This window comes from Sceloporus occidentalis, unplaced genomic scaffold (genome assembly GCF_023333645.1).
Source record: "Sceloporus occidentalis isolate IW3139 unplaced genomic scaffold, rSceOcc1.0.p SCAF_163, whole genome shotgun sequence".
Classification (NCBI taxonomy): domain Eukaryota; kingdom Metazoa; phylum Chordata; class Lepidosauria; order Squamata; family Phrynosomatidae; genus Sceloporus; species Sceloporus occidentalis.
This window is the reverse complement of record NW_028317143.1, coordinates 1,497,501-1,524,329: the sequence shown is the minus strand read 5'-3', so window position 1 is coordinate 1,524,329 and position 26,829 is coordinate 1,497,501. Positions and strand designations below refer to the sequence as shown.

General features: G+C 45.3%; 2 protein-coding genes across 5 annotated transcripts in view; both read left to right on the top strand.

The window, feature by feature from the left end:
- Positions 1-218: 218 nt before the first annotated feature.
- On the top strand, positions 219-16,318 carry LOC149279526 (zinc finger protein 638-like). The gene is made up of 25 exons (XM_089501098.1): positions 219-411; positions 946-1,820; positions 3,183-3,244; positions 3,502-3,540; positions 3,686-3,969; positions 4,381-4,904; positions 5,172-5,312; positions 5,596-5,709; positions 5,816-5,886; positions 6,366-6,388; positions 6,689-6,741; positions 6,980-7,108; positions 7,232-7,363; positions 7,674-7,715; positions 8,437-8,574; positions 9,076-9,201; positions 9,308-9,345; positions 9,973-11,662; positions 12,544-12,606; positions 12,977-13,892; positions 14,387-14,584; positions 15,050-15,157; positions 15,478-15,596; positions 15,913-16,077; positions 16,262-16,318. Exons 1-25 carry the CDS (start codon positions 219-221, stop codon positions 16,316-16,318), a joined length of 6,300 nt encoding a protein of 2,099 aa, XP_089357224.1.
- A 5,688-nt stretch (positions 16,319-22,006) lies between these two features.
- The window catches only part of LOC149279525 (exocyst complex component 6B-like), a 98,064-nt gene continuing 93,241 nt past the window's right edge, over positions 22,007-26,829 (top strand). For all 4 annotated transcript variants that reach the window (XM_089501077.1, XM_089501076.1, XM_089501075.1 and 1 more), the window contains exon 1: positions 22,007-22,095. In XM_089501077.1, the coding sequence (XP_089357203.1) occupies positions 22,007-22,095 (89 nt within the window). The remainder of the gene's footprint in view (positions 22,096-26,829) is intronic.

Genomic DNA, 26,829 nt, shown 5'->3' with positions numbered 1-26,829 from the left:
TTTCTAGCCCAGTCCTGTTGAGCCCTCCTCATTTACAGCTCGCTCAGATTAAGACTCAGTTGGCACTTCATCATTTGAGCTCTGTTACTTCGAACAGTCCTACCCCTGTACATGCTTTGTTAAATCAGGCATTATTGAAAATAAGCACTGCATACACCATGTTTACTCCTCGAGGAGGTTTCCCTACTCAAGGACCCAGAAACATGATGAATCCCCGAATGAACCAGCCTGGGATGAACCTCACGGGAATGAATGTTCCTGGCATGAACCAACAGGGCATGGGTCTTTCTGGCATGAACCAACAGGGCATGGGTCTTTCTGGCATGAACCAACAAGGCATGGGTCTTTCTGGCATGAACCAACAAGGGATGGGTCTTTCTGGCATGAACCGCCAAGGCATTAGCAGCCCTGGTATGAACCATCCCAATGTTGGTATCGGTCACTCAGGCATAGGCAATCCTGGCATGAGTCAAGCTGGAATGAACTTAAATCGAATTAACCATCCTGGGATGAATAAAGGTGGCGGTGGCGGCTTTCCCTCTGAAATGAGGAATCCTGGCGGCGGCTTGAGACCACACGGAATGGAACCTCAAGGATCCTTCGGTGGATCTGATTCAATGGGAATGAAAGGAATGCCGATCAGAGCGCCACTGGAAAGAGGCATAAATCCACAGTCTTTCCAGAAAAGATTTGTTGGTTCCAACCCATCACCACGACCAGTGCAGCCTAGAGTACAGCCTCAGAATCAAGAACTTTCATCATTACTGAACATGATGGCAAAACAGTCCTCGTCGGACATCATGATGGGAAAGGGCTCGCTCCCGTTACAAGACTCGGCACACATGGGGAAGGAGAGGCCGTGGGAGGGACCAGGTTCATTTAAAAAGTTGTCTCAAGACCTGTCAATGAAACCTCTTTCCAATCAACAAGCTCAACTTCTGCCAGATCAACAGAATCGCTACACAAATGAAAGTGCTTCAAGTATTTTGGAAAGCTTCGGGCTGTCTAACGAAGACTTAGAGGAACTGAGTCGTTATCCAGACGATCAGCTGACTCCTGCAAACATGCCTGTCATATTGAGAGACATACGGTTGCGTAAAATGGGGCGCTCTGGAAATGCTTCTGACCAGAGTGGTGGGAGAAGATCCGGAGGCGAAGTCTTACCAAGTAAAGTCATTGATTATGGACACTCAAGCAAGTACCAATTCGGCGGGGATTCTGTTCGCCCTTTTGATTCTTCAAGAGCACAAGCTAAAGATTTCAAACCTGGCCAACCAAACGTGGAGCCAAAAAAGATAAACGTCTCAAAAGAACCTACAACTCCAGCAAACATCAAGTCCCAAAAACCTGCTGATAAGTTGATGGATAATAAAATACCGACGATATCTGTTACTCGGAAGAACCAGCCTGCGTGGTCAAAGGTTGACAGGTCCCACAACAAAACAGTTTTTGGCGAACAACCGGAGAAGTCTGTCGGCGTGTCAAACCCTGATCAGTCTGTCAAAGTCATGGTTCAGCCTGATGGTCCGGCCATGGTCCAACGTGACTTTCAGAGCGCAAGCCACCCCGACACCAAGCCAGACGTCCAGGCGGGAACTCTGACCAGCCCGGTAAATTACCAGGGCCCCCCAGAGACTTCACCGGGCGATCCGTCTAACATCGCAAAGGGGAACTGGCCGCCAGCTTTGCCCCTCCATGCGGACACCTTGAAGAAAATGAGAACTCCAACTCCTTCGATGATGAACGATTACTACGCGGCTTCACCGAGAATCTTTCCTCATATCTGTTCACTGTGTAACATAGAATGTAGACATTTGAAGGTGAGTGTCTTTGTATTGTTTCAGCTTCTGTTTTAAGCCTGAATTGTTTTTTAGATGTTTAGATGCGCATGTCCTTCAGAAACTCAGCTGCCCCGTATCACCATTTACATAAAATCTAAGCAGTACACCAAGTAAAGTAGGGTTTTACTCGCTCTATGGCGTGACGTGCAACAAGTAGGTAATTTCCACAACCGCTTCTCCAACTATGACCATTTCATATGATGGCTGCAGATCGCTCCGCAACCTGCTGATCGGCCTTTAATTTAAAAATATTTACGTATTCACATAAAACAATGAGGAAGGAGAATGAGCGCCTTCTGTAAACTGGCGGGAAAGCGATGAGGGTCAGGGGAACACTTCTGCACACAGCAGAAAAATAAGTATTAACAGGAAAAGGGTCTGCAACATTTTTACAAAAATGTTACATTTACAAAAAAAAAGCAGCCAGATGAAATTGCCTGCGAGGGAAGTTAAGATGGGTCATTGGGGGGGGGGGGGGGGCAATCGTTCCACAAAGTGATCTTTAGCCTTATGGAGGGAGGCCCTATATTGGAACGGCATATTTACCGGTGCGAGCAAGACAGAAGGAAAGCGAGCGGCTGCATCCAAGAAACGAAGGTAGAAGGTGAAGAACAAGTCGGAGGAGTGACTGCCGGTGCCAGACCTCGTGTTTTTCACAGCGGCGGCCTTTGAGAGAACTTTTTAAAAGACTCCCGAAAGAACCCATATATATAACCGTTACATACCAGTTCATTTATACTCTGGCATAACACGGCGCGTGTAAGACGCGCTCAGGTATTACGAGGTAAGTTCTGCGGAAGGTTTCACGGAGCGCAGGCGTGAAACGCACGATGAGGTTTGGTCTCACTCGCCAGTTACAGCTTCTAGTCTGTAGGGATTTCTCTGCTCTTACAGAATTGATCCAAATACAATCTGCAAAAACAAAACTTGTATACTTGGACTTAATTATTTTTCTAATTATGCACAATTGTGCATATGGGGGGTGGGGGTCTAATACATTATTTCCCTCCTGTTGTCCTGTGATAGAAAGGTTTCAAGACGATGATACATTGTATTACGTTAATGTGTGTATTTTAATTGGTTTCGGTTCACTCAGTGGTCCCTGTTGTTGCAGTATAATTATATTAACTAGTTATATGCTGCGGTGAAACCTGTTAATGTGGCTTTCCGGGGGGGGGTCAATGCCACATAATCACCCAAGCAGGTTCGTGGCAACAGGGATTTTTTTTTTTTTTTTTTTATGTATTGTTTAAACAGCCACCGGTTTGAGTAAATGTCCGATATGATCGGATCATCCAGTAATGCTTTCTAACAATCTGCTTCCCACCCGTTCTCTAACAGGACTGGATTAAGCACCAGAACACCCCAGCTCACATTGAAAGCTGTCGGCAGTTGCGGCTACAGTAAGATCATCCTTTATTTATGCATGTGTATATAATTGTGTTAAGATTGGTAAGTTTTTAGCTTTTATTGGCTATATTCTACAATACCAGGGAAAAAAAAATAAAAATGTATTTGTACAGTTGGGTAAACAACCAATGATAAAAGATTCGGTTAGACAAACAACCTGCTAAAGGGGGCATTGATCCAATAAAACTGTATGTCGGGTTGTGCTCATCTTGATGTTTTTTTTTTTTTTTTTTTCCTTCTCCCCGAACAGGTACCCTGACTGGAACCCGCAAGTTCTATCAAGTTTAAGGTAAATTCATAAAAAAAAAACTTTTGTGGTTCCAACAGCATTTAATGAAAATACTGTTTTTGGGTCTCCTGCTCCCAGATGTTGTATATAATTTCAGCGTTTTAGTGAATATTAACAGAACGGTTGCACTTTTTTCTATTTAAAGACATGAAGACAAGAAAAGTGACAGTGTACCCTCTAAAAGATCTAAATCTAATAGCCCAAATCAAAGGCGATCCAAAAGATCAGGGTCCCGACACAGGGCCCGGCGATCGCGTTCCAGAAGCCCAAGACATTCGGGACGAGCAAGATCAAGAAGCCGGAGCCCGAGAAGATCTCGCCCCAGGCGCTCACGCAGTCCTAGACGCCGGTCCGGGTCTCCCCATCGTTCTTACTCACCGAGAAGACCTAGGCATGCGCACTCTTCCCGGACACACAGCTCTTCTCCAGGTAAACCAACAGGACCACGTACGGTGCAGAAAGTGCGATACCTGGATATTACCGGAAGCTACACACATACTGTGTAGGGTAAACGGTCACCCAGCCAGAAATAAGTCTAATGGAGGAACGCACTTCATTAAAGAATCCATATTCTAAAGAATAAGGCTAAAGAATTAACTCAATGTGGTGACTTAAAAAAAAAAAATATGGCGGCCTCCATGTCTGCAGATAAAGGGAGTTTATTGGAGCAAAATGAGATTAGCCTTGTCTTTGTCAGTTATTACTGTATACAACGCTGAGGGTTATGTTCGATGAGAATTATATTTTTCTAGAAGACTGCCCTTTAACAGACTTGTTTGCTGTTTGTATACATAATGAATAGACAAATTAGCATTATTTTTTTTTGTGTGTGTGTTTTAGACAAGAAAGCAGTGGATGCTGCTGTACAGAATTTTATTGAATCTACTAAACAACGAAATTCCGCAGACAAAACAAAGCCTGCGAGGCCATCCAGCAACGGCAAGAGGGCATCTCCAAAGTCTCCCGGATCGACGGCGAAAGCAAAGAAACCTGCCGGCGGTGGAACAAAAATAACCAGTAGCAGCACAGCCAAGAGGACCAGCAGCGTCTCCAGTGCCAGCTCTTCAAAGAAGAGCAGCAGCAGCGGTAACCCTGCCAAGAAACCCAGCGGCAGCGATGCCGCTTCTCCCAAAAAATCTACAGACGGCAAAGCATCCGGGGCCGCGGCCAAGCGAGTCGTTACGAAACCCAGCTCTGCGCCAACAAAGAAATCTCCCTCGAGCTCCTCGGCTACGGATAAATCATCCAGCAGCTCTTTGTCCGACAAGAAGTCGGGGGTCAAGAAACCTCCTCCGAACAAACCTTCCGCCGGGAATAAAAAGAAAAACCCTTCAGCCACGGAAGCTTTCAACCCTCTCCACAAGGTTAGTTCTTTATAAAGCTGGTGATACTCTGCTAGCCGGACGTTGGCAGAGGGCAGCTGTTCGGGGTTTAATGCTTATGATTTGTAGCTGAGGTGCGCAGTTTAGTTAGTGAGGACCGTTTCATATTCAAGATCATAGCTTTGGGCGTAGCTTGTGTATTTGTTTTTCGGGGGAGTGGATCAGCATGCTGCCTTTTAAGGTACTTTTTATTTTGGGGGGGGGGGAAGCCTTTTAAACCCAAAGATATTCAGTTTTTATTTCTTTCAGTTTAAAAACAAGAGTAATCCAGGCACGGTCATTCATGTGAGCAACCTGCCTGATTCTGGCTATACAGATCAAGATATTCTGAAAATCGTGCAGCCCTTCGGCAAAGTCTGTGACATCCTCATCATTCGTTCTAAGAATGAGGTATGTGAAGGAAATGTGCTATTTATTGTAGGGTTCCATCCACACTACAAAGTCACCATAGTTCTCACGGCAGAATAACCCATCTGTCTCTTGTACACAGAGTAAGCCTTTTGGCACCGGTAATTTGTATGTTTTGGGTACTCTTGTCCGATGTCTGCTGGCCATAGTTTCATCTGTATTGTCCCGCTTGGACATTTTTGTGAACGGGTTGACATCGGGTAGTATGACATTTCTTCCGCTCCTCACCAGAAGCCTCCATCCATGCTTTACTTCATTCTTTCAGGCATACTTAGAAACCAATTTTAAGGAGGCGGCCGCAGCGGCTGTGAAATATAGTGAAACCGTACCAATGATGGTGAACAACACACGAGTTACGCTGCATTTGGCCGGAGAGAAGGTAAGCATCGGAGCGTTTTTTTTTTTTTTTTGTGTGTATAGATTCATGATGCTGTCTGGTTGCTTATAACAGGTTCATTGCTTTTATTTTACTTCTTTTTCTTCAGGCTCCTGAAAAGAAGGCTGAGGTTAAAGAGAAGGCTGAGGTTAAAGAAAAGCCTGAGGTTAAAGAAACCAGGTACGTTTTTATTTTCACTATGTACCAGACAAACAACCTGCCTCCTTATCGTACTGCGTGTGGGGAAACAATAGATTGGCTCAGAATGGCCCTCAAAGCCTACGTAGGAGTCTGGTCTTTGAGCAGACTTTTCCCCAAATATCACATGACTGGCAACAATGGCAGCCTTTATTTATCGGAACAAAATAAGATAAAACCAGGTTTTGCCGATGCTGTCCTGATTTACTGCGTATAGCGAGGGGTTTTGAAGGCTCAAGGAACTGGATTTCTGATCCATTTAATGATATTCCAATGGACACAAATGGCTTTTCCTGAAAAAGGCATTTCAAACTGACCCCAAATGTTTGAACGTTGGCGTATAACGTCACTGGTTGTTCCCAACCCCCCGTGACATTGGGGTGGGGGTTGTAGCGGCTTTTTTTGTGATATTTAAAGGGATCTGCTAAACTAACGCCCTCAACGTGTTTCTGTTTTTGCAGCAAAAAGCCGACTCCGGAGGAGGGTAAGTTTCTGGTCAAATTATTTCTACTTGTCTCCAAACGGCGTTCCTATTTGTGTCCAGTATGTCATAACAATTACACTTCACCTCATCTGCCTCATTGGCTAGGATTTTACTTTAATTGCGTCTTCTCTATGCATTGTTTTTCTAAACATTGAATCCCAAGCCGTAATGTATGTAACATGCTACTTCTTGACCTATCCTCCTGCTTCTATACACGCAACCTATTGAGCGGGAATGGGACAGCATGTAAAGACTTTGGTTCTTTGACCTGTGTAACGGGTTTTATATTTTTCTTTTCAGTTATCCCCCCTGGCTTTGTGAAATGCTACAAGCTTGCTGCCCCCAAACTGAAGGTTTGTTTCTATATTATGTGGCTTCTCCATCGGTCTGTGGTTTGCTGTTTTCCAGCCATGCACGTGCGATAACGCGACCTCTGCCCCGGACGACATCCCATAGCCTTTCAGAAAGCTGCGACAGATGGCTGCCGGGCTGCGGAGCGCCTGTTCCTGGCGGCAGGATCGCGCTGGTAGCCGGTATCCTGGAGCCCGTGTGGCTGACGGACACTTTTCTAAAGCTTTGTTTTGTATTCAGGATTCGGAGAAATGCGTGGTTATGATTTCTAACCTTCCTGAAGCACAGTCCAGCGTGGAGGAGATTTCAAACCTGGCTAAACCGTTTGGCGGAATAACGGACATCCTCTTCATCTCAACGTACCGAAAGGTAGGGGTTCCGCGACGCTTGTTTATTGTCAAAAAATGGTATCCGTGTGAGTGTATTCAGGTTAAAGATAAGATGTAGAATTCCTCGTCACTTATGTCTTTATTTTTTTTTGTCTTCTTAAAGGCTTATTTACAACTGACCAGTAAAAACTCAGTGGACTCCATGTTGAAGTTTTACGATGTCTTTCCAACATATATTTCTGGAAACGCCTTATCCATCTCCATGAATCCCAAATTCAAAGATGTAAAAGACGAGGTGGGTTTTGAATCTGGTTTTATCCGTCTTGAGTAACTTGTTGCAAAACCAGCATTATGTCATTTGCTTCAAAGACAAGCGAGACCCTTGCTGCAGTGATAGGAAACGTGTATTTTGTTAGAATTGCGTACATTTTGAAACACTAAGCTTTGCAATTCTGTACATTTCTCAAAACATCGTGTTCTAGTTCAGGTAAAGTTTATTTTGGCCTGGCCTTACAAATTGAGATAAAAACGCTCGAAACGGGCGTTTCCGAAGACGACGCTTGTGCTTTATACTTAGTTTGTAACCCAAATTTCTGTCTTCTCAGGATCGTGTTTTTGCAGAGTTAATTGAGGAGGCTCTGTACAAGGTAATTGCTTCACGATGTCTTTTCCCCCGCTTTCCTTTTGTAGCAACGCTACGGAATCTGCTGGCGCTCTATTAACGTGTCGTGTGCCGAGTGCAATTTGTAATGTTTAGAAACAGATTAATGGCTCCTGACAAGCTGAAAAGGACTAAAGGTGTTAACAGCCATTTCTAATTCACCTGTGATCTCCATCCTAGACCCGCAGAGCCATCTATTGACCTACTGAGACCCCCTTGTAGATATTTTAGAGCCAGAGGCCTTGCAGCAGCCCCTATTTTTCTTTTGTTACTGCTGTCGGGATGGACTTGCTAACTCATTGTCGTACCGCATGAACCAGCTGACGCCATCTTCCTGCTAACCTCAAAAATAAAGTTCATATATATTGCAACATCACTGGCCGCAGCAAACTTTAACCCCTTATGACCAAGTATTTTAAGCATCCGTGGAAGCCACGGAGCAGTTTTATAGGATCTTTGTCAGATCCATAATTTCCCAAATTCTTTTTTTGTCTGTAGATAAAATCTGTGCGCTGTTTATAATTTCCCCTTTTTTTCTTTTGCCCTCCCCATCCATAGGACTAATACTCCATTTGTAGTATGTAATATATTGCATACTATAGAATATATCCGCACATTTTATATATTTTTTGCTAATGTATTCATTGCTTATCTGTGTCCTGGTCGATATCGCCGTATGTTTTATTTTGTGAACGTTTTATGTGCAGATCACCCCAAACATCTATGAGAAGTTTGTGCACCTCGGCAACCTCCCTGAAAAGGGATACACGGAATTTGAGATCGTCTGCATCGGGCTGCGGTTTGGAAAGGTCGAGCATTACGTCGTCTTTCCCAACAAGAGAAAGGTACAGATAGGAACGCCGGATGTTTTAACTATTGGCATGCAAAGGGTTACCTTCATGCCTGTTCAAGTGCATTTCTCAAAATATCATCGGTATTACAGCAGCTCCAAAAAAATATATAGCTATCTGTAAGTAAAACGTCAATTTCTTCATCAAGATTGTAACCTAAACTCAGCTATGGCAAAAGTATGAAAACTTGGCCAGGACTCTCACTCCCAGCACGCCGTGACGTGAGGCTAGTTCCTTGCCACGCTTCATATTGGGTTTAGATACGTACAAGACATTGATTCTGCTACTTTTAGGTAGAGATATTGTTTGTGTATATTTTTATTATTTATTTAACTCTGATTATAAAAAAAATCAGCTTTGCTTTGTGACTTTAGTTCTTGGTTGAAATTTGTACACCGTTTATGGCAGTTAATACCTTTTTGTCTGCAGTAATTGTAGGGGGGCTGCGTTAAGGTCCCTCACTTCTATTCTTATTTGTCCTGTACGTTTTACCAGGCGATTCTGCACATGTGCTCCGCGAAAGCCGCCAATGCCATGCATCGATTCCTCTCTCAATATCCCTGCAGCGTCGGGGACAGCATCCTGAGCTGCTCTCTGCCCTCCAAAACAACGTTGGAGCAGGTAGGGTTAAACATGTCTAGTGAACAGACACATTACACACATTATCCGGCTTAGGAGGGGGTTTACGTTTCAGCGCCGAGCGTAATTCATATGTTGCTTTTTACAGGATGAATATATGACGGTAATAGAAGAAGAGAAAAAGAGGTGAGTGTGTATGTTGGCTCTTTCTGGGTTCTATAACGTTATGAGACCATTATCTGTGTTACAGAGCGCTGTTATAAGGTCTGTACTGATGAGCATGTGCAGAACTGCCTAATGACCTGTGGGGTGCAGAGCGTGGTTTCTTAAAGAAAGTAAACCCTTCGATAACGCCGTTTAAAGAACATCTCAAAAATGAGTTATAATGACTTTGAATGCGCAAAATAGGAAAGAATGCAGTTGCCGGAAGGGTTAAATGATTCAAGACACAAAATTGGCCAAAGTATACGTTTTCTGCCAGTTAGCTAGAAAAAAGAATCACAGCATACCGGTGTAAAGTTATCTTATATATATAAATGGTGTGAGCACAGTTTTTCTTTTACTTGCTGAACTTATGATTGTACGTCTTCTAAGTCTTCTTTTGGTGTCGGACAAATGGAAGTGTAGGTTGGCTACTCTAACGTTTGTTGACAGTTCACATTATATTTAATACAAGTGTTTTCTCAATGCTAAATTCCCACTTAATCCTTTTTATTTCTGGAATGAGAATAATGGAGAGATCGTAGAGTGTGAATTCTCTGTATTGACACCAGTAAGTTCTCTCCTAATGCCCCTTACCTAAACTTTCAATAGTGCCGAAACGGAGACAAACACGGACGAAACGGAGACTGCACAGACTGCTGATGAAGATACCGTGAAAGGCCACGCCGTGCCGACCAAACCAGCACCGGCTAATGGTAAAAAAGGAGCGGATGTTCAGACTCCCTCGCCCGTCGACAGCTCTGGTGACGTCGGTGTGAAGGCAACAAATCGTTCTGCGATGGACCAGAAGACAGATCTACAGGAAGAGACAAAGACCACCGAACCTGCTGAGGAGGCCTCTGAACCAACCCCTAGGGCCGCGGTAGAAGAACGTGCTCCATCTAACCCTGTACTATCAGTCTTTGGTGTCCACACAGTGACAGGTGAGGAGGACTACGATGAAGAGGAAGCAGCTGAAGCGCCTGAAGCCCCTGAACAAGGGGCACCAGAGTTTGTTCGTCCAGAGTCCATGGTGCCCATTGAGGAAAGTGCTCCATACACCCAATCCAAGCTTCTTTTGAGCGATGATTTGGAGGTGCTTGTGTCTGTAGAATCTGAGGAAGAGGATGAAGAGGCCATGGACCAAAGCAGTCCCACCAACCTCGAGTCTATGGCGGCAGACGCCAGATTGTTGGATGACATTGGTGTTGCAGCATCGGATGAAACAGAAGAGCTCGAGGGTGTCTGTGTCATCACCGAGCCGTGTTTGGACACGGCCGCCCTGGACGAAGAATTTGCAGACCCATCTGAACCACTTACAGAATCTGCTGACGTCGCTGATAAAGACACGTGCGGAGTATCGGAAGACCCGAAACTGCCAGAGGAGCCGAGTGTGGAACAAAAACCCCAACAGACTTCCGATGAGCGACGGGAGGAACCAGAAAATGCGAACCCAGAGGAGAGTTTGGTTATGGATGTTTCAGAACCACAGCCGGCTGAGCCGCCTCTCGCCGGTTCACGCAGCACTGACCTAAAAGAAGAATTGGTCTGCGGCGCGAGTAACACCGACACCTTCAACCAAACGGACAAAGTCGAGCATAATGGCATCACTGACGTAAAAACCGAAGATGATTCAGGCGGTAGCGCCGCTGAAAAAAATAAAACCTCAATGCCGGAAAAAACTGAAGGCGATTTGAGCGGTGGTACGGTCGAAACGGAAAAGGACTCGGTGTCGAAAACTGAGGATGATTTGGGCAGTAGTCAAATTGAAAAAGTTAAAGACTCAACTCCCTTAAAAGATGGCGAGCTGGGCAGTGGCCCCACTGAAAAAAATAAAGACTCCACTGTGTCGAGAACTGAAGGTGATTTGGGAAGTCGTCCCACTGAAAAAGACGCGACTCCCTCAAAACCTAGTGAAGGGTCTGTGAAGGAATCCAAAGATCAAGCGGGCTCGTCGTCTTCTACATCATTCAGTAGGACTGCAAAATACAACCCTCAGAAAGGCGATATCTCTGTAACGGTAACCCTCGACGGTCAGAAATCCTCCTCGAAGCCAGACACACGGAAGAGAGTCTCCTCGGAGAGGTCTTCCGGAAGAGAGAGCAGCACCCCGAAGTCGAGCAGCAGCCGGTCGAGCCCGGCCGAGACACCCAAAAACAATTCCAAATCGGGTGCGAGCGCGTCGCTGAAGAAAGGCAGCGGAAAGAATGCTTCGAGTAAAGACGATAAAGAGTTAAAGGCGACTCCAAAATCTTGGGAAAGGGAAAGCAGATCAAGTAACAGAAAAGACGATCGGTCGAAGGTGAGTGAACGCTAGCAGACAGAATGTTTATAGTCGGCCAATTAGGAGCTTTCTGTGGTTTTAGCAGCTTGTATGAAAAGTGACGAGCCAATCAGACGGTAGTTTCTTTATAGCAGTAAGACGAGGGACAAACGTCTTCTGGATACAAATATAGGAAGTAAGGCTTGATTTAAAGATGCTTTTCTTCCTGCTGTAAAAACCTACTGGACTCTAGGATTTTAAGCAAATAAACCTTCGCAGAGCTGTCTATTTTCTTTTTGATAGTTTGATCGCACAAAAGTAGAGCAACAACCCATCCGTGTCGCATGAGTTATACAAGAATTATTAATGGGGCAGAATATATATAATTAAACAACCTGTGATGGGTTTCACGATTCAGCGGTACTGGGAATGATGTTACTAATGCTGCATTTGGTTATAAAAGTGTAATTCAGCAGAGTAAGTGGCTCAGAACCTTTTAACGGCTAACATTTTTGTCTGTGGGACAATTTCTTGCTGATAATGAACTCATCCTCCGAAGCTCCGCTCCCACTGGATGTTCAGGATGGAAGGAACCTTATCCAAGTTGGATAAAGCATCGCCTCCCCATTTGGGTTTAGTCCCTCCTTGCTTGTTCCCCAAGACCTGTCCAGGGGCTAAGGGCTAGCTCTGTGAGCCCACCCGACTATTCCCACCCAGGTAGTCCTTGTCCCCCCGTTCGAAGTTCTCGGTAATGTTACTGGGAACCACGTCAGGCTGGTGCTCGTAAAGTATTTGCAAGTCTGTTTAGCCAGTGGCTTCCGTTGTGATTTCTTACCCATCGTGTTACCGCTGAACAGCGTTTGGAAAGAGAACGGATGCCGCTGCGTGCTTTTTAAAAGTATCAAATCTCTTTTCCACAGAGCTCTTACGGAAGATACACTCGAAGTTCTAGGGGCAACAACCGGGGGGTGAAATCTAAAGAGGTAAGACTTGCGTATCTTTAATGGTATTAATCTACTAAAATGTTTAGGTAACTTCATTAAATGAAGAAAAAAAAAAACTGGTAATCTAGTATTTGATAAATAATGTTATTTAAATGTCTGGTGGGGTTTCCTACTCTTGTTTTTTCACTGGCCCTGCAGAGTCGGCGTTAATACGGTGTTAAGTGAAGCGGTCGTCACTAGTTCATAAGATTTACTCCTGGAGAGTATGGCGTGTTGCGTATGCATTGCTAGATAATCTGTATATAGGTGCCCTTACCTTGAAGGCTGCTGCTCTGGGTGGCTGCGGACTGAATGCTCGTTCTTCTATTTTACTTCTCTTGGCTAATTTATTTCTCCTGTGCCTGGTTAGGAGCCGATGGAGGATAACTTCCCGTTCGACTTGGACGAATTTGTTACAGTCGATGAGATTGTAGAAGATCAGACGGATGAAAAGTGTGAAGAGGAACAGCCGAAAGAAACCCAGAGTGCCAACAGTGCCCGAAAGGGGAAAAGAAAGGAGCATGAGAAGTCTCCTTCAGAAGCCAAGAAGTCTAAAGGGAAGATAACAACCACAGGCGCCTCGACCCAAGAGCCGTCCTTTGTAACGTTGGATGAGGTGGGGGATGAGGAAGAGGGCTCTCCGGGGCCAGAGTCCACCCTTGTCCAAGAACCACAGGCCCTTCTAACGGTTGACGAAGTCCATGCAGATGATGAACATTTACCTTTCGTAAAGGGCTCACAAGAACTTATGACCTTAGATGAGATAAGCGATGAGGACGACGCAATGCAGGTTTCCACGGCAGGCCTTGTTTCTTCGGAAATCCCAGAGGACTTATCCAAAGAACAGGTCCTCCTAACGCTTGATGAAGTTGTTGGGGAAGAGGAGGACCCAGCCTCAAAGGCTGAATCCTCTAAAGTAGAGGTTCCTCCTGCTGGGGACGGCGAACACAAAGATGAGAAAGAGACCGAAGTTCCCACAGCTAAAGAAGAAGCTTCCAACATCACAGAGGACAATCCAGCTGTTGACCCGACAGAACAGCCTCTCTTAACCTTGGATGAAGTCAAAGGAGATGATGATGTGGAGTCCATAGCAGACATTGTTGGCTTTAGTGAAGGGAACCAATTTTTTACTGTTGATGAAGTGGGTGAGGAAGAGGACGAGTCGCAGGTTAAATCTGAACCCGTAAAAAAGGCTGCTGGAAGAGGGAGAGCCAAGACCCCCAGGAAGTCTGGGCCAAGTGCAAGTAAAGCTGCCCCTAAGCCCCAGGCTGTAGAAAAGTCACCAGGTATTTTCAAAGAAATGTTTTTTAATGTTTGGCTGGTTTGATTCTGAGTATTGCAGTAAGATTTCATTACATACATGCCTTGAAAAATGTAATTTTGGTCAATGGGAGCTGAGCTCCCATTACAATCAGTGGGAGTAGCAGCAGCCAATGACATATTTGCTATCTGAAAATGGATATTTTGCTAACTTGCATGTGATTGGCTGCTGCTTCACTCACTTTAATGGAGCTTCTACTGAACATGTGCAAGGCATTTAGATACTGAGGCTTCCTGGTTTCAGTAGAAGCAGCCAGGGGAGGAATTAGGAGTGTTGCTTTCCAGAAAAGTCATGGCATTGGCACCAAATGTACCTTTTAACCCTTGCAGAAAACACACTGATGAGTCGCCCATAGTCTGAGTGATTACTCTAGAAACTGCAGGGAATGTGCTCTTCTCTGTCGCTTCTGGCTGACCACTTGTGTTCTGTGATTGACGGAAACATTTTATTTTAAAGCAGTTACCCCCAGAAGAGGCCGGCCGAGAAAGAGGCCGCTTCCCGAAGCCTTCACCCCAACCCAGGCAGACGCTGAACCCAAGGATCCCCTGCAACAGCCTGCTCCGGAGCAAGAGAACGCGGACAACGCTTCACAGGAGAAACGTAATGAAAAGGAGGGGGGATCCACGGCCGGCACACCAACCAAAGACGCAGATTCGAGTAAGACGCGGTGTCCGCGTGTTAATGTTTTGCCAGCTCTGCTGTGTGTGTGTGTGTGTGTGTATGTATGATAGATATATATATATATATATAGATATATATATATATATATATTATACGTACAAAGAAACTGCTAATCGTCCTACTCCCCTCGTTGTGATAGAGCAATTTAATTTGGTTCCAGGTACTGATTTATTCCTGCAACACAATACTTCCCATCTATAAGAACCATAAGAAGTAAAAATAGCAATAGTTGCTCCGCGCAGTAGTACGCTTTCTGTGGTTTCTCTCACCTGAGGGGCATCCAATAGAATTGGAAATCATTTGATATCGGTGATTATTTTGCAGATTTAGGTAGATTGGTATGTGCAGAAATTGATATATTTGCGTATAGGTCTATATTGCTGGGAACGGGGGGATTTCAAACACTAATGGCTGCTTTTTATTTATTTATTTTTTTTGTAGCGGTTGATTCTAGCCCAAAAGACTCTGAAACTCCAGCAAAGAAAAGTAAACTGGACTCGCCGGCAAAAGACGCCAAGCTGCCGCCTTTTAACGCCAGTGTCCCCATAGGTAAGCGCATGTGCGATGTGCCCCCCGCATCGTGTGAACGGTCGGCATCTGTGTGACGCCTTCTGTTTTTAGGGTTTAATTTATTTAGAGCACTCGTTTCTTTGTAGAAAATGAAAACGTACGTAATTCTTTATAAACAGACATATTAAGTATTTCAGCATAAATCCCTGAAATGTGATATTCACCGTACCGTTCCGTCCTGTCGTTAAATTTCCAATGGTTTGAAGACTGAGACTTTGTCTGGCGGCCATCCCCAAAGCTTCCTTAACCCGGTAATCATTTTATAAAGGAGCCCCGCTTTTTGCCGTTTTGTTTTGCAGGATTGGAGTTTCTGGTACCAAAAACCGGCTATTTCTGTGAACTCTGCTCACTTTTCTACATGGACGAAGCTTCCAAGCTGAAGCATTGCAAGAGTCTGCGGCATTACCAGTCTGTAGAGGTGAGGGTCACATTGTCACTCATCTTCCTAGTCATGTCTGTTCTACAGTGCCTATATACATAATGTAGAGTTCCCTTTGACAGGAGTGCATATAATATATATATATATATATATATATATATATATATATATATATATATTAGAGTTATGAACGTTTGGTAAATCTCTTCCCTGTTTAAGGTAACTGTAGTGGGGCATATTCTCCCCGTTATGGTGGAATCTCACTGGCCCCGCACAGGAACGATGAGAAGGAGCTTGTGCCAGGGCCCAGCTTAAGAGATACAAGTTCTGTCTCTGACCGATGTCCATTTCCTAGTCCTTAAACCGGATATCGCCAAAGCGATCTTTACTCATTGGGGATCGGGCGCCAGCTAGAGGTGGCTACATTACGTTTATATCTCGGTGCCGTGTGCTGGAGTTGTCCCTCTATTACTTACAGTCCCCACGGCCAGCTTCGTATTTTAACTGCTATCTCCAGAATGTAAAGGGAAAACATAACCCCTTTTCCTGGGTCATCATTAAAAGGGGGAGAGGCGTCTATAACACGTTAGAGCCTGGATCTGGTATTTGATAAGTACCAGACTGATGATAACGAGATACACCGAATGTGCTTCACGTGTAATGCGCGTCTTTTCTCACGCCTCTCCCTGCTCTACGTCTTCCAGAAACACATGGCCAAGGAAGCGGACGCACCGGAAAAGAAAGACGGCGCGACGGAGTAAAGGCAACAACGCCGCTCAAGCAGAAGGAAGAATCAAACCTACTCTGAATATTTAGGGTCCATTGTGTATTTAGTTTTAATTTCTCTCAGTCGCGTTTCCAGAACAGTTTATGTTGTAAAAAGGGATCTCGATGTAGAAAGAAAGTAGCTGGAAAAATATAATTTGCTAGTTTTTGTTTCCAGTTTATCCTGCTTGCAGATCTTCACATTGCTTTAATAATTACTCCTGCTTTGCAGTTTAGTTAGTCGCACATATCCTGCGCTCTTTCCTGCTGGAGTATATGTCGTGTATTCACTTTCTGACACTGTCCTTCTGCTTAAGGTGTCCGCGGCATTCGTGTTTTCACTGTTAATACCGCGAAATCTGTCAAGCTTCAGCCTCCGGGGCGAGTGAAAGTAAAACACATAACCATTTATAAGATGAGAATGGATTCATTTTTGTCACCTAGCTGTGGACGGGACAGCCTTTTCTAATAAAGGGTGTGTTTTACTTTCTCTCCTCGAAGGTGGCATAATGTAATAGACTTGTAAGGGTTAATCCTGTATGATCACGCCGAGATATCGGCTTAGATTTTTCTTTCTCTGTATATATCAGTGTTCCACGTGTAATTTTGAAATGCTGCCTTTATTTTGTTGGAAAACCTTTTTTTTTTATTAAGAAAGCATTTTAATTTTGCGCTTTTTGTTTTTGAGGGGTAATTTATTAAGCTTCAGTTTCTACGGGGTAAGGCTTATTAAGCACCCAGCCGCGTGGGTTAGTGGGAGTTCTGTGATATTGCTCTATAGATAAATTACCCGGCCTTCATGTTCTTCACCCACAAAAGTTTGGTTTACGACTTGTTTCCTCAGACCTGTGCGTCTTTAAGGTGACTTCTTTTGTATAAAGTTTTTTCTTTTTTTCTTTTTTTTCCAAAATTCTGCAAAAATTAAAGTTAGAACTGTTTCTAAATATGAGTGACTTTCTGCCTTTATATTCCTTTATTGCATGATGAAACAATATACACCTATGCACAGGGTTGCCTGCTTTGTGATCAGCTGCTCGTGTCAGGTCAGTAGTGCTCTGGGTTGGTTGCTCTGTAATCAACTGCTTTTGTCTGTACAGAACATCGGCTGCTAAAGTAGGGACTGCCCTGTGAGAATAAGGAAGGCCAGAAAACCCAAGACATACTCAAAAGGATGTAATAAAGTAAAAAGTTTGGTTTCTTCTCCATAGTGTCATCATCTTGGCCACAGAGATCAGAAGACAAGATGTGACAGTTTATAGGTGCCAAGGATTCTCCCTAAATGAATGTATATCCTGATAGTGACAGAGCGGCGGGTTTTATTAAAAATATATTATGTCTGATCGCATTCCAAGCTAAAGGAAATCTCGGAGCATTTTGTTACAGAAGAAATTAAATTTGCATGGAGGAGACGGTTTTATTAACTGTCATCTCTTGGGAATTTGTATAAAATATTATTTTAGTTTGTATTCCCTGTCTTGATAGGGTTTTTCATAATTTGTAACATGGAACCCTGTAACAAAAGGATATGTACGAGACCAGGGGTGTCCAAGTTTTTTCTGCAGTGGGACACTTCACGGAGAGAAAATATGGCCTTTTAGCTTTATAATGCATATTAATGCAGGGTTAATTTGGAGATGATTAAAAAAGCAGAGAGCAGTTTTTTGATAAACTTTGTCGTTCTATTAATACCAAGTTACTTAAACCGTAAAACAAAGTCAGTCCACAAACCATTTAAAACAAGTTTAGCCAAATAAAACTGTAGAAGCTGGATTTAATCTGGCTGACGCACGCTGGAGGCATCATACGCGGGATGCCTGAAGCCACAGTTTACTGCCATTGATCCTTTTGATAAAATATGCAGATTGAAACAGAGTTAATAACACAAAACCTTTACTCTTCCACTCACTGATTTCTCCGCCTAGAAAGGTTTGTCCTCTGAAGTGACTACAAATTCAGGAGGGTGTTTTATATCAGGATAAGTAAAATTAAATAGGTAAATTTATTCCTGCCAGAAAACCAATGACCAAATACACACCAGGACAGGCTCTGCCACACACACACACACACACACACAAACACTGACACACCACGCGGGCCGCACCTGGAAGTCCAGCGGGCCGAATTTGCCTGGAAACCCATTGAGTGCAAATTTTAAGGCTGTTAAAATGATAGACACTCAAATATTGACCTGCCGGGTTACAATGTCAGGGTGTTTAATGAAAATTTTAAACATTTTCACTCTGGAGCCGCATCATCTAAAGGTAATAGCATTTTAATTATGTTTTATTAGGTTGAAGAACACTTTAAGCTACTTAATCACTTTAATATTCATTATTTAGATTGTAAGCTTGCGAGCAGGGCTCTCTCCACCAAATGTATCGGTTTGTCTTAGTCTGTCAATTCTTGTCTTGTCATATCCCTTGAATTTATGTATTGTATTAAGCGCTGCGTAAACTGTTGGCGCTATATAAATATAGGATAATAATAATAATAATTATTTGTAGCCTGTAACAGGTTTGGAATACTCTACGCATGTATAGCGCCACCTAGTGGAAGGAAATGGTGCAAATGTTACAAATATTCATTGTTTGAAATGGTTTGAATTAAACATTAAAGATAAAAGTAGGTGTACGTCCTGTATGCATACCTGGGAAATATGAGGGTCTTGACCCCGGTCTCGGTGAGGGGGCAGATTCTTAGGGCCACACGATATGGAGCTGACCATATTGCTGGGATCATGTAGAAGACTCCCAAGCGGTGCTTTTGCTACCAGTAAATAATGTTTGACTCGATTAAGTATGTTTTTAAATAGTGACAAGCCAAGGTTTCCATGAGGACTGGAATTTAGAGCCTTTTGGGTCACTTCATAGAATCTTCACAATGGGCTTATAAAGGGCTTCGAGTCTCATTTAGGAAGTTCCCAGGAATACTGGTGTATACATCGCTGTGCGGATGTTATGGGCAGGTGAGAAAAATGCTATAACGTAAGAATGCTTTCATAGTTAACATGTTTATAGTTTGTTTTTATTAGACTTTTCTTCTTCGTCTTTATGGGGGGAAAAAAATCTTCGTATTCCACGAATATTCGCCCATTCCTTTGTTCGGTTTGGGCAGATATTCGCGTACATTCTTCGTGGTTTTTTTCTTTTTTTGCTGTTTTTTTGTAGAAGGGGTTAATACAGGGTTAACACACTATGCAGCAGCTTTGGTGCCAGGGTTTTAAAGGTCTGTACGAGCAACTATTGGTCGCCGGCATGGGCCTCCTCCGCCATCAACCAATGAGTTGCTCCTATGGACCTCCTAACGGCGAACCTACGGATTTCTGCTCCCGTTAACCCCTGCGATGCTGCGTAGAGAACGGTAGGCTAGATGGGGAAGGGACCAGGGAGATTAGTAAACGAAGACGAATATGAAGATTCTTCGTGTTGCGTGTCTTCGTATACGTTATGCCGCCCCCATGTCCGTTTCTTTGGTATTCAGGTTGAGTAACTTGTTCGCCCGAATGCACAAGTCTAATTTTTATCATTCAACAAAAGGCAAACTGAGTGAATAGAAGAAAAATCTAAATCAAATCACTATTTGCTGGGACCACCCTTTGCCTTTGCAGCATCAGTTCTGCTTGGCGCACTTACATACAGTCAGGGATTTTGTAGGCATATAGCTACGCGTATGATTAAAGAATTACACCAAACAGGTGCTGATCATCGTCGATTTAATACGTAGGTTGAAACAAAATCATTAACTGAAACAGAAACGGCTGTGTAGGAGGAATACAACTGGGTAACAGCCAAGCTCACTAACAAGGTGAGGTCGCTGAAGACGTCCACCATGGCAGCACTGAGAACAGCAACAACTCACAAGGTAGCTACACCATCTCAGGAAGGCATCTCCCAGGCAGACATTACAAAGCAGGAAACCGTGGGACCCTGTTACACCCATCTACTGTCTGAAAAGTCTGGTCAAAAGTGGTCTTCCTGGCAGACTAGTGGTCAAAAAGCCAGATTTCCATCATGGAAAAAGGCCAAATGACTCAAAAATTCACAAGAACTGGAGTACAGAAAAAATGGCAGCAGGTGCTCTGGACTGATGAGTCAAACATTATAATATTAGGCTGCAGCAGAAGGCAGTTTTATCACTGAAGGGCTGGAGAGCGGTACAAAGATGAGTGTAGGCAACAGTGAAGGTTCCTTGCTAGTTTGGGGCTGCATTTTTGCAAATGAAGTAGGATATTTGGTGAGATAATCTCGATGCTGATACTTACCCATCGTGCGGTACCATCAGGGAGGCATCCGATTGGCCGCACATTTTTTCTGGAGCATGATGACCCCAAACATACAGCCACAGCCATTCATCGTAAAGAAGAACAAGGAGTCCTGAAGGAGATGGTATGGCCTCCGTAGAACCCGTAGAGTGAGAAGTAACGGAGTCGCGTAAATCCTCTGCGAAGAACTGCGGTTAGTTCTCCAAAATGTTTGGAACAAACTACCTGCCGGGATTCTTAAAATACTGCGTGTGAGTGAACCTAGAACTCATGCTGTTTTGAAGGCAAAGGGCGGTCACACCAAATATTCATTTAATAATGATAAGAATAAACTATTAATGTCTATTTTTGAACAATCCTTACTTTATAGCATGTTTTCCCACCCGCCTAAAACGTTCCCTCCCTATCCATCCCTTTCCCTCCCTACCCATCCCTTTCACCGCTTGCCGCACTTGAAACGTCGTTCCGGGTACTGCTGAATTCATAAACCCTTCTGCTAAATGAATGAATCATTCCAAGCTTTAGTCTCATTCATAATTTTTGTTGGGAACACTTCATTGTAATGTGACTCTAAAGCAGGTCCTGATGGAGTATAGATCTAAAGGGACTTGGCAGCGTCCCAGGCAGGATCTTCAGCAAAGAACGCATACCAATGTAGAGTGACGTTTAAGAGAAGCTGCAGCATAAAAGCCTTCTCCGCGGTCCAACGTTTACATCATTGACCAGTGGCAGGAGGTGCTCTCATTGCAGTCAGTAGGAGTGCTTTATACTCGTGGGCACGAGGGGGGTCTTATTACACCCCCACCCCAGGAGCTAGCTGATTGGCAGTAAGTACATCACATGGTGTTTGGGGAACGGATGAGATTCTGCAGAATGCCCCCATAAGCATTTGTAAGGGGGTCGCCACAAACATTTAAAGGTACGGCTCAGCTATCATACGCATTCACTCGCATATGACGGCTGCAATGTCCTTTTAAATTGTGTGACCCTGACAATCTGTCCATTTACCCCAAGGCCCTGAGACTGGGGTAAAACCACTGACAGTGTGAGAGATACTAACTAGCTCATCCATACAACAAGCAGACGGCTACAATTACAGGTTACGGGCTTTTAATGGATATTTGTGCCCCAGTTATCAGGTGGGGACCCCTTTACCCCAGACCTGTTATAAGACCCTGAGCTGCTTTCAATTGTTACCCCCCCATGGATCTTCCCTATAGCCACGCCCCCAAGTCAAGCAAGCTAGAGGTTTCTGTGTTGTAGTTCACACTGCGGGCGCTAGATGGATATGTTACTGCTCAGCTACTTCTAACAAAAGACTACAGTTCCCGAGAGGCAACGCGCGTCAGAGACAGCGCTCTGTGAATACGCACATTACGGGGTGACGTCGGCGGGCGGGGTTTTGGAAGGGAGTCGTGCAGACATGGCGGAGCTGGAGACAGCGGCAGAACATGAGCGGATTTTACGGGAGATTGAGAGCACGGAAACGGCCTGTATTGGGCCTACACTGCGGTGAGTGCAGGGAGTGAGAACCAGGCAATTGGGGGCGAGACACCCGGGTACAGACGTAAGACAGACAGAGAAGGGTATAAGAATGTTGAGGTAATGGGTGAGACAGACAAGGGGAAGACAGGGGAGAGACACATAAACAGAGGGGTGAGACAGCTATGAGGAGTAACGAGGAGAAAGGACTGAGACATGTAAGAATATGCAGAGGGATAGGGAAGGCAGGCCCAGGGACAGCGGCAGGTTTGGGCAGGCAAGCAGCGAGCCAGTGGTGCGTCTAGGCAGGCAGGCAGGCAGGCAGGCAGCGGGCCAGCGGCGGGTCTGGGCAGGCAGGCAGGGGGCCAGCGGCGGGTCTGGGCAGGCAGGCAGCGGGCCAGCGGCAGGCAGGCAGTGGGCCAGCGGCAGGCAGGCAGTGGGCCAGCGGCAGGCAAGCAGTGGGCCAGTGGCAGGGTGGGCAGGCCAGCCGCGGGTCCGGGCAAGCAGCATGCAAAGACAAGGTCTGGAAAGGCAAGCAGCGGTCCAAGAGAACATTGGGGCAGACGGCTACTGCACAGTACAGGGCAGGCAAGCACAAAGCCAGAGGGATGTCAGGTCAGGCTTGTGGTAGGCAAATGGAGTGCTGAAGTAGACAAGCACCAGGGCAGGCAAATATCAGGTCAGGCAGCCACTGGGCCAGCTGAGGGACAGGGCAGGCAAATATCAGGTCAGGCAGCCACTGGGCCAGCTGAGGGACAGGGCAAGCAATCGCCAAGGCAATGGAATGTTGGGACAGGAAAGCCCCGTGCAGGCAGGAAAGCACCTGGCCTGTGGAGGACCTGTTGGTGTTTATTCGGCATAGGTGGGCGCCGAGACAAAGCGGCTGCCGCAGGTTCTTCTGTCGCATGCAGGGCGTTGGAAGGAATGGCGTGTCCCCGGGCACTCCTCGTTATATTAACCATTCATATCCCTGGGTGCTTTCCTCTAGTTCTTCCTTGGGAGCCCCGTTCATCCTGTTTGTATATATTTAACGGATTTGTGTTTATATTTATGCGTTTTATGCATGTATATTTCGTGTAGATATTGTGTATTTAAAGCTAAATTATTTTCCTGCCGAGACGGAGGAGAGATGAGCTGTTTTCTACCTTGTAGTTTCAACTTGCCTGCAATGGATACCTGCATTGTATTGCCCCCCCCTCCAAGTTTTCTTAACCCTCGAATGTCGAGCGCTCTTCTTCAAGCTGTTGCCAAGTTTCTGTTAGCGTTGCGAGTTCTTAAGCCACCTTTGCGCAGGTTTGGCTCGCTGAACTCTGCTTGACAGCGACCTCGCCGCCACTCGACCTTTACTGGGTAGATGGGCCGGTTTTGTTTGGATGTTCGGGGGGCCGGTGCGTGTAACCCTGTGCGTGTAACCCGAGACCGGGACGCGTTGGCCTGAGGATATATTTTTGGAGTCACATGAGGGAAGCAGGAAGGAGATGCTGGCGTGTCCCGTGAGAGGTAGAAAGAGACACACTGAGGATTGTAGCCGTGTGGGGTGCCCTGTATACTGCGTGTCCTGGCCACCCAGGCATTGGTTCTGTATTACAGCGTGTCCTGACTGTGGATTGGTCCTTTATTACAGTGTGTTCTGGCTGTTAATTGGTCCTGTGTATATTGTGATCTGGTCACGCAGGCTCTTGATTGGCCCTGTTACAGTGTGTTCTGGCTGTTGATTGGTCCTGTGTATATTGTGATCTGGTCACGCAGGCTCTTGATTGGCCCTGTTACAGTGTGTTCTGGCTGTTGATTGGTCCTGTGTATATTGTGATCTGGTCACGCAGGCTCTTGATTGGCCCTGTTACAGTGTGTCCTGGTTGTGGATTGGTCCTGTGTATATTGTGATCTGGTCACGCAGGCTGTTGATTGGTCGTGACATGCGCATGCTCAGTGCCACTGAATGCATCGGCCGGGCATCTGCTTTCCATCGGGGAATAAGCCGCCGGTCAGCAATGGCTGCCCCTTTACCTGAATTAAGTGCTATTAATACTGTGAACTCTCTGCCGGTGTTTTGCCCTTTTATTATTACGTAAAATAATCATTTATCTCCTGCCGGCCTCTGTCCTCTCCTGGGATTCCACTTCCTGTAACAATAAGTGGCGTTTCCTGTCGGCCAGCCGCGCGTTTATAGCAGATATTGTCTTCACGTTTCCTTAGAGCGCTCTTTTTTCCGACCCTTTTTATCCAGTAAATATCAGACAGAAAGAAAAAATTCCAGTTTTATTTTTAGACAGCTTTTTTCCCAACAAAGAGAAGTTTGGGTTCCGTTCGTGGAGAATGAGTGAATTTAAAGGAATAATCCTCCAAAATCATCTCGCTTCATTAACCTGTCTTAAGTGATTCTGCGCCATCTTAACACGAGAGAAGAACTTGGTTCGGGGGCCGGGCCTGCAAAGTAGAGACTCTGAGCTGGTATGGGATGGCGATATGGCCTGTATGGACGGGGGACAGTTCTGGGGTATTAGAAACCCTTGGGCTGTGCTTGATGGGGGCGACCCGTGGGACACAGAGGGGGCAAATGTGATCTCAACAGATGGTAGGCAGGAGATACCGTGTGAGGGTAATACAGAAAGATGACTTCCGTGGTAAAAGTGTAGCAACAAAAGGAAAGTTATATTGGTTGCCATGGAGACTGCATCACTTTTTGTCTCTGTGCATCTACTTACCTTTGTATCCCTGCAAGGATGGCAGCTAGAAATGGAGTAGAATGGGAGGTTGGTGATCTAAGGGAGGAAGGTCCGGCATCAACGGTGAGAAACTCCGTGACTTACTGTGGCCCCCTAGGTGAATCAGGGGCCAATAGGCATGCTGGCTGGTGGGTGAAGTCATGGCCTTTGACATTGGTATAGGGTTGAGTCCTTAAGCAGCCAGCTGGTTAAACTTACCCTTGCATTGAATCGGGGGGGTAGACGTGCCCCTCAAAGGGCACATACGAGGGGTGTGGGGTTGGCCTGTTGAAGTCCAGCTCTCTCTGCCGCGTCTGCCCAGCTGCTTAGTCACCGGCCGTCCCAAAATATCACAGACGAGGCTGGAAATTTCCACCCTGAAGCTCAGCCACGGCTCTCATATAACTGTGTGAGCCTTTAGCACTGATACCCCTCTCCCCCAGTCACTTTTTGCCTTAAAATCAGCACCTGTCATAAACGACCCCTCGGCCCCCAAAATGAAAGCAAAATAACTAGAATTTTTCCAAGTATTAGATTAAAAAATATTCCAAAATATTGCCTATTTTCTTGTTTTAAACCAGTTTTTGCCCCATAATATGATGTTTTCAGGCAGCTGCTTATCAGCCTTTTGTATGATTCTCGCTCTGTTATCTGACCCCCGATCTACTAACCCCCCCCCGACTGTTACAGGGTCACCGTACCCAAGGCTGGGTACCCCTGTTTGAGGGCTGAGGAATCACCAGTCAGTCCCTCATACGGATCGCACTCAGCTATCCACTGATCATCCAGACCGCCATTCGTAGCAAACCAAGAAGAACTCTCTTTATTACAAACACACAGAACTTTATACAATCTCAATGCAATGTGTACCGAACCCAACCCCCAATCCCATCACTCCCATCCCATCACAAATCCCATCAGTATACAGGGGATGTATCAGGTGAGGGGATTACAGAATACAATGGGTTCCCCCACCTGTGTTATCCCCCCTGTAGTGCGGGGGCCGTCTGGGCAGACAGGGCTGTGTTGGCTGATTAAGAGCCCCAGCCAGATTATAGGATCGTCTCTTTGAAGGCTGGGGCTGAATCCACATCAGTCTCTGGGCCGAATACACAATAAACACAATATAATATATTACCGGGTCACGGGATACAGAACCGGACACAAAAGCGCTCCGTGACCCGGCTAAACTTCATATGACATATGAGCCAGCTAGCCTAGGCCCTGTCACACCGACTCCTTATCATACTGCCTGTGGGGAATAATAGAATGGCTCAGTCTTAATCACCCAGCCTGACACTCTGACTAATGAAAGTCTATGGAGGAACGGACTTCATTAGCATCGCCATAAAGCATCCTCTCAGTGTGGTGTTGGAGTCGGGAAAATCACCCAAAATATCACATGACTGACAGCGACGGCGGCTCCAGGTCTGGACATAAATGAGTATATTACTGTATACAGCGCTGGGGGTTATATTACTGTATACAGCGCTGGGGGTTATATTACTGTATACAGCGCTGGGGGTTATATTACTGTATACAGCGCTGGGGGTTATATTACTGTATACAGCGCTGGGGGGTTATATTACTGTATATAGTGCTGGGGGGTTATATTAATGTATACAGCGCTGGGGGTTATATTACTGTATACAGCGCTGGGGTTATATTACTGTATACAGCGCTGGGGGTTATATTACTGTATACAGCGCTGGGGGTTATATTTATTACGGTATACAGCGCTGGGGGGTTATATTTATTACGGTATACAGCGCTGGGGGGTATATTATTGTATACAGTGCTGGGGGGGGCGATATTACTGTATACAGTGCTGGGGGGTTTGCGGAAGGAGATTTATTTTTTCCAATGGGGCGTCCCCTTTAATATTGGTGAGGTGTGAACCTGCGCACCACACAATGTGTTGGGGAGAGATGCTTCATGCGTTTGCTGTATTCATCTGTGATGCTGTAGACCAGTTCCCTGCCATTTGTTGGGTTTGGCTGCATTGTTTTACATATGCATGATTCTGGGACTCTGTTGTCACAGCCCCTTTTCCCATTTG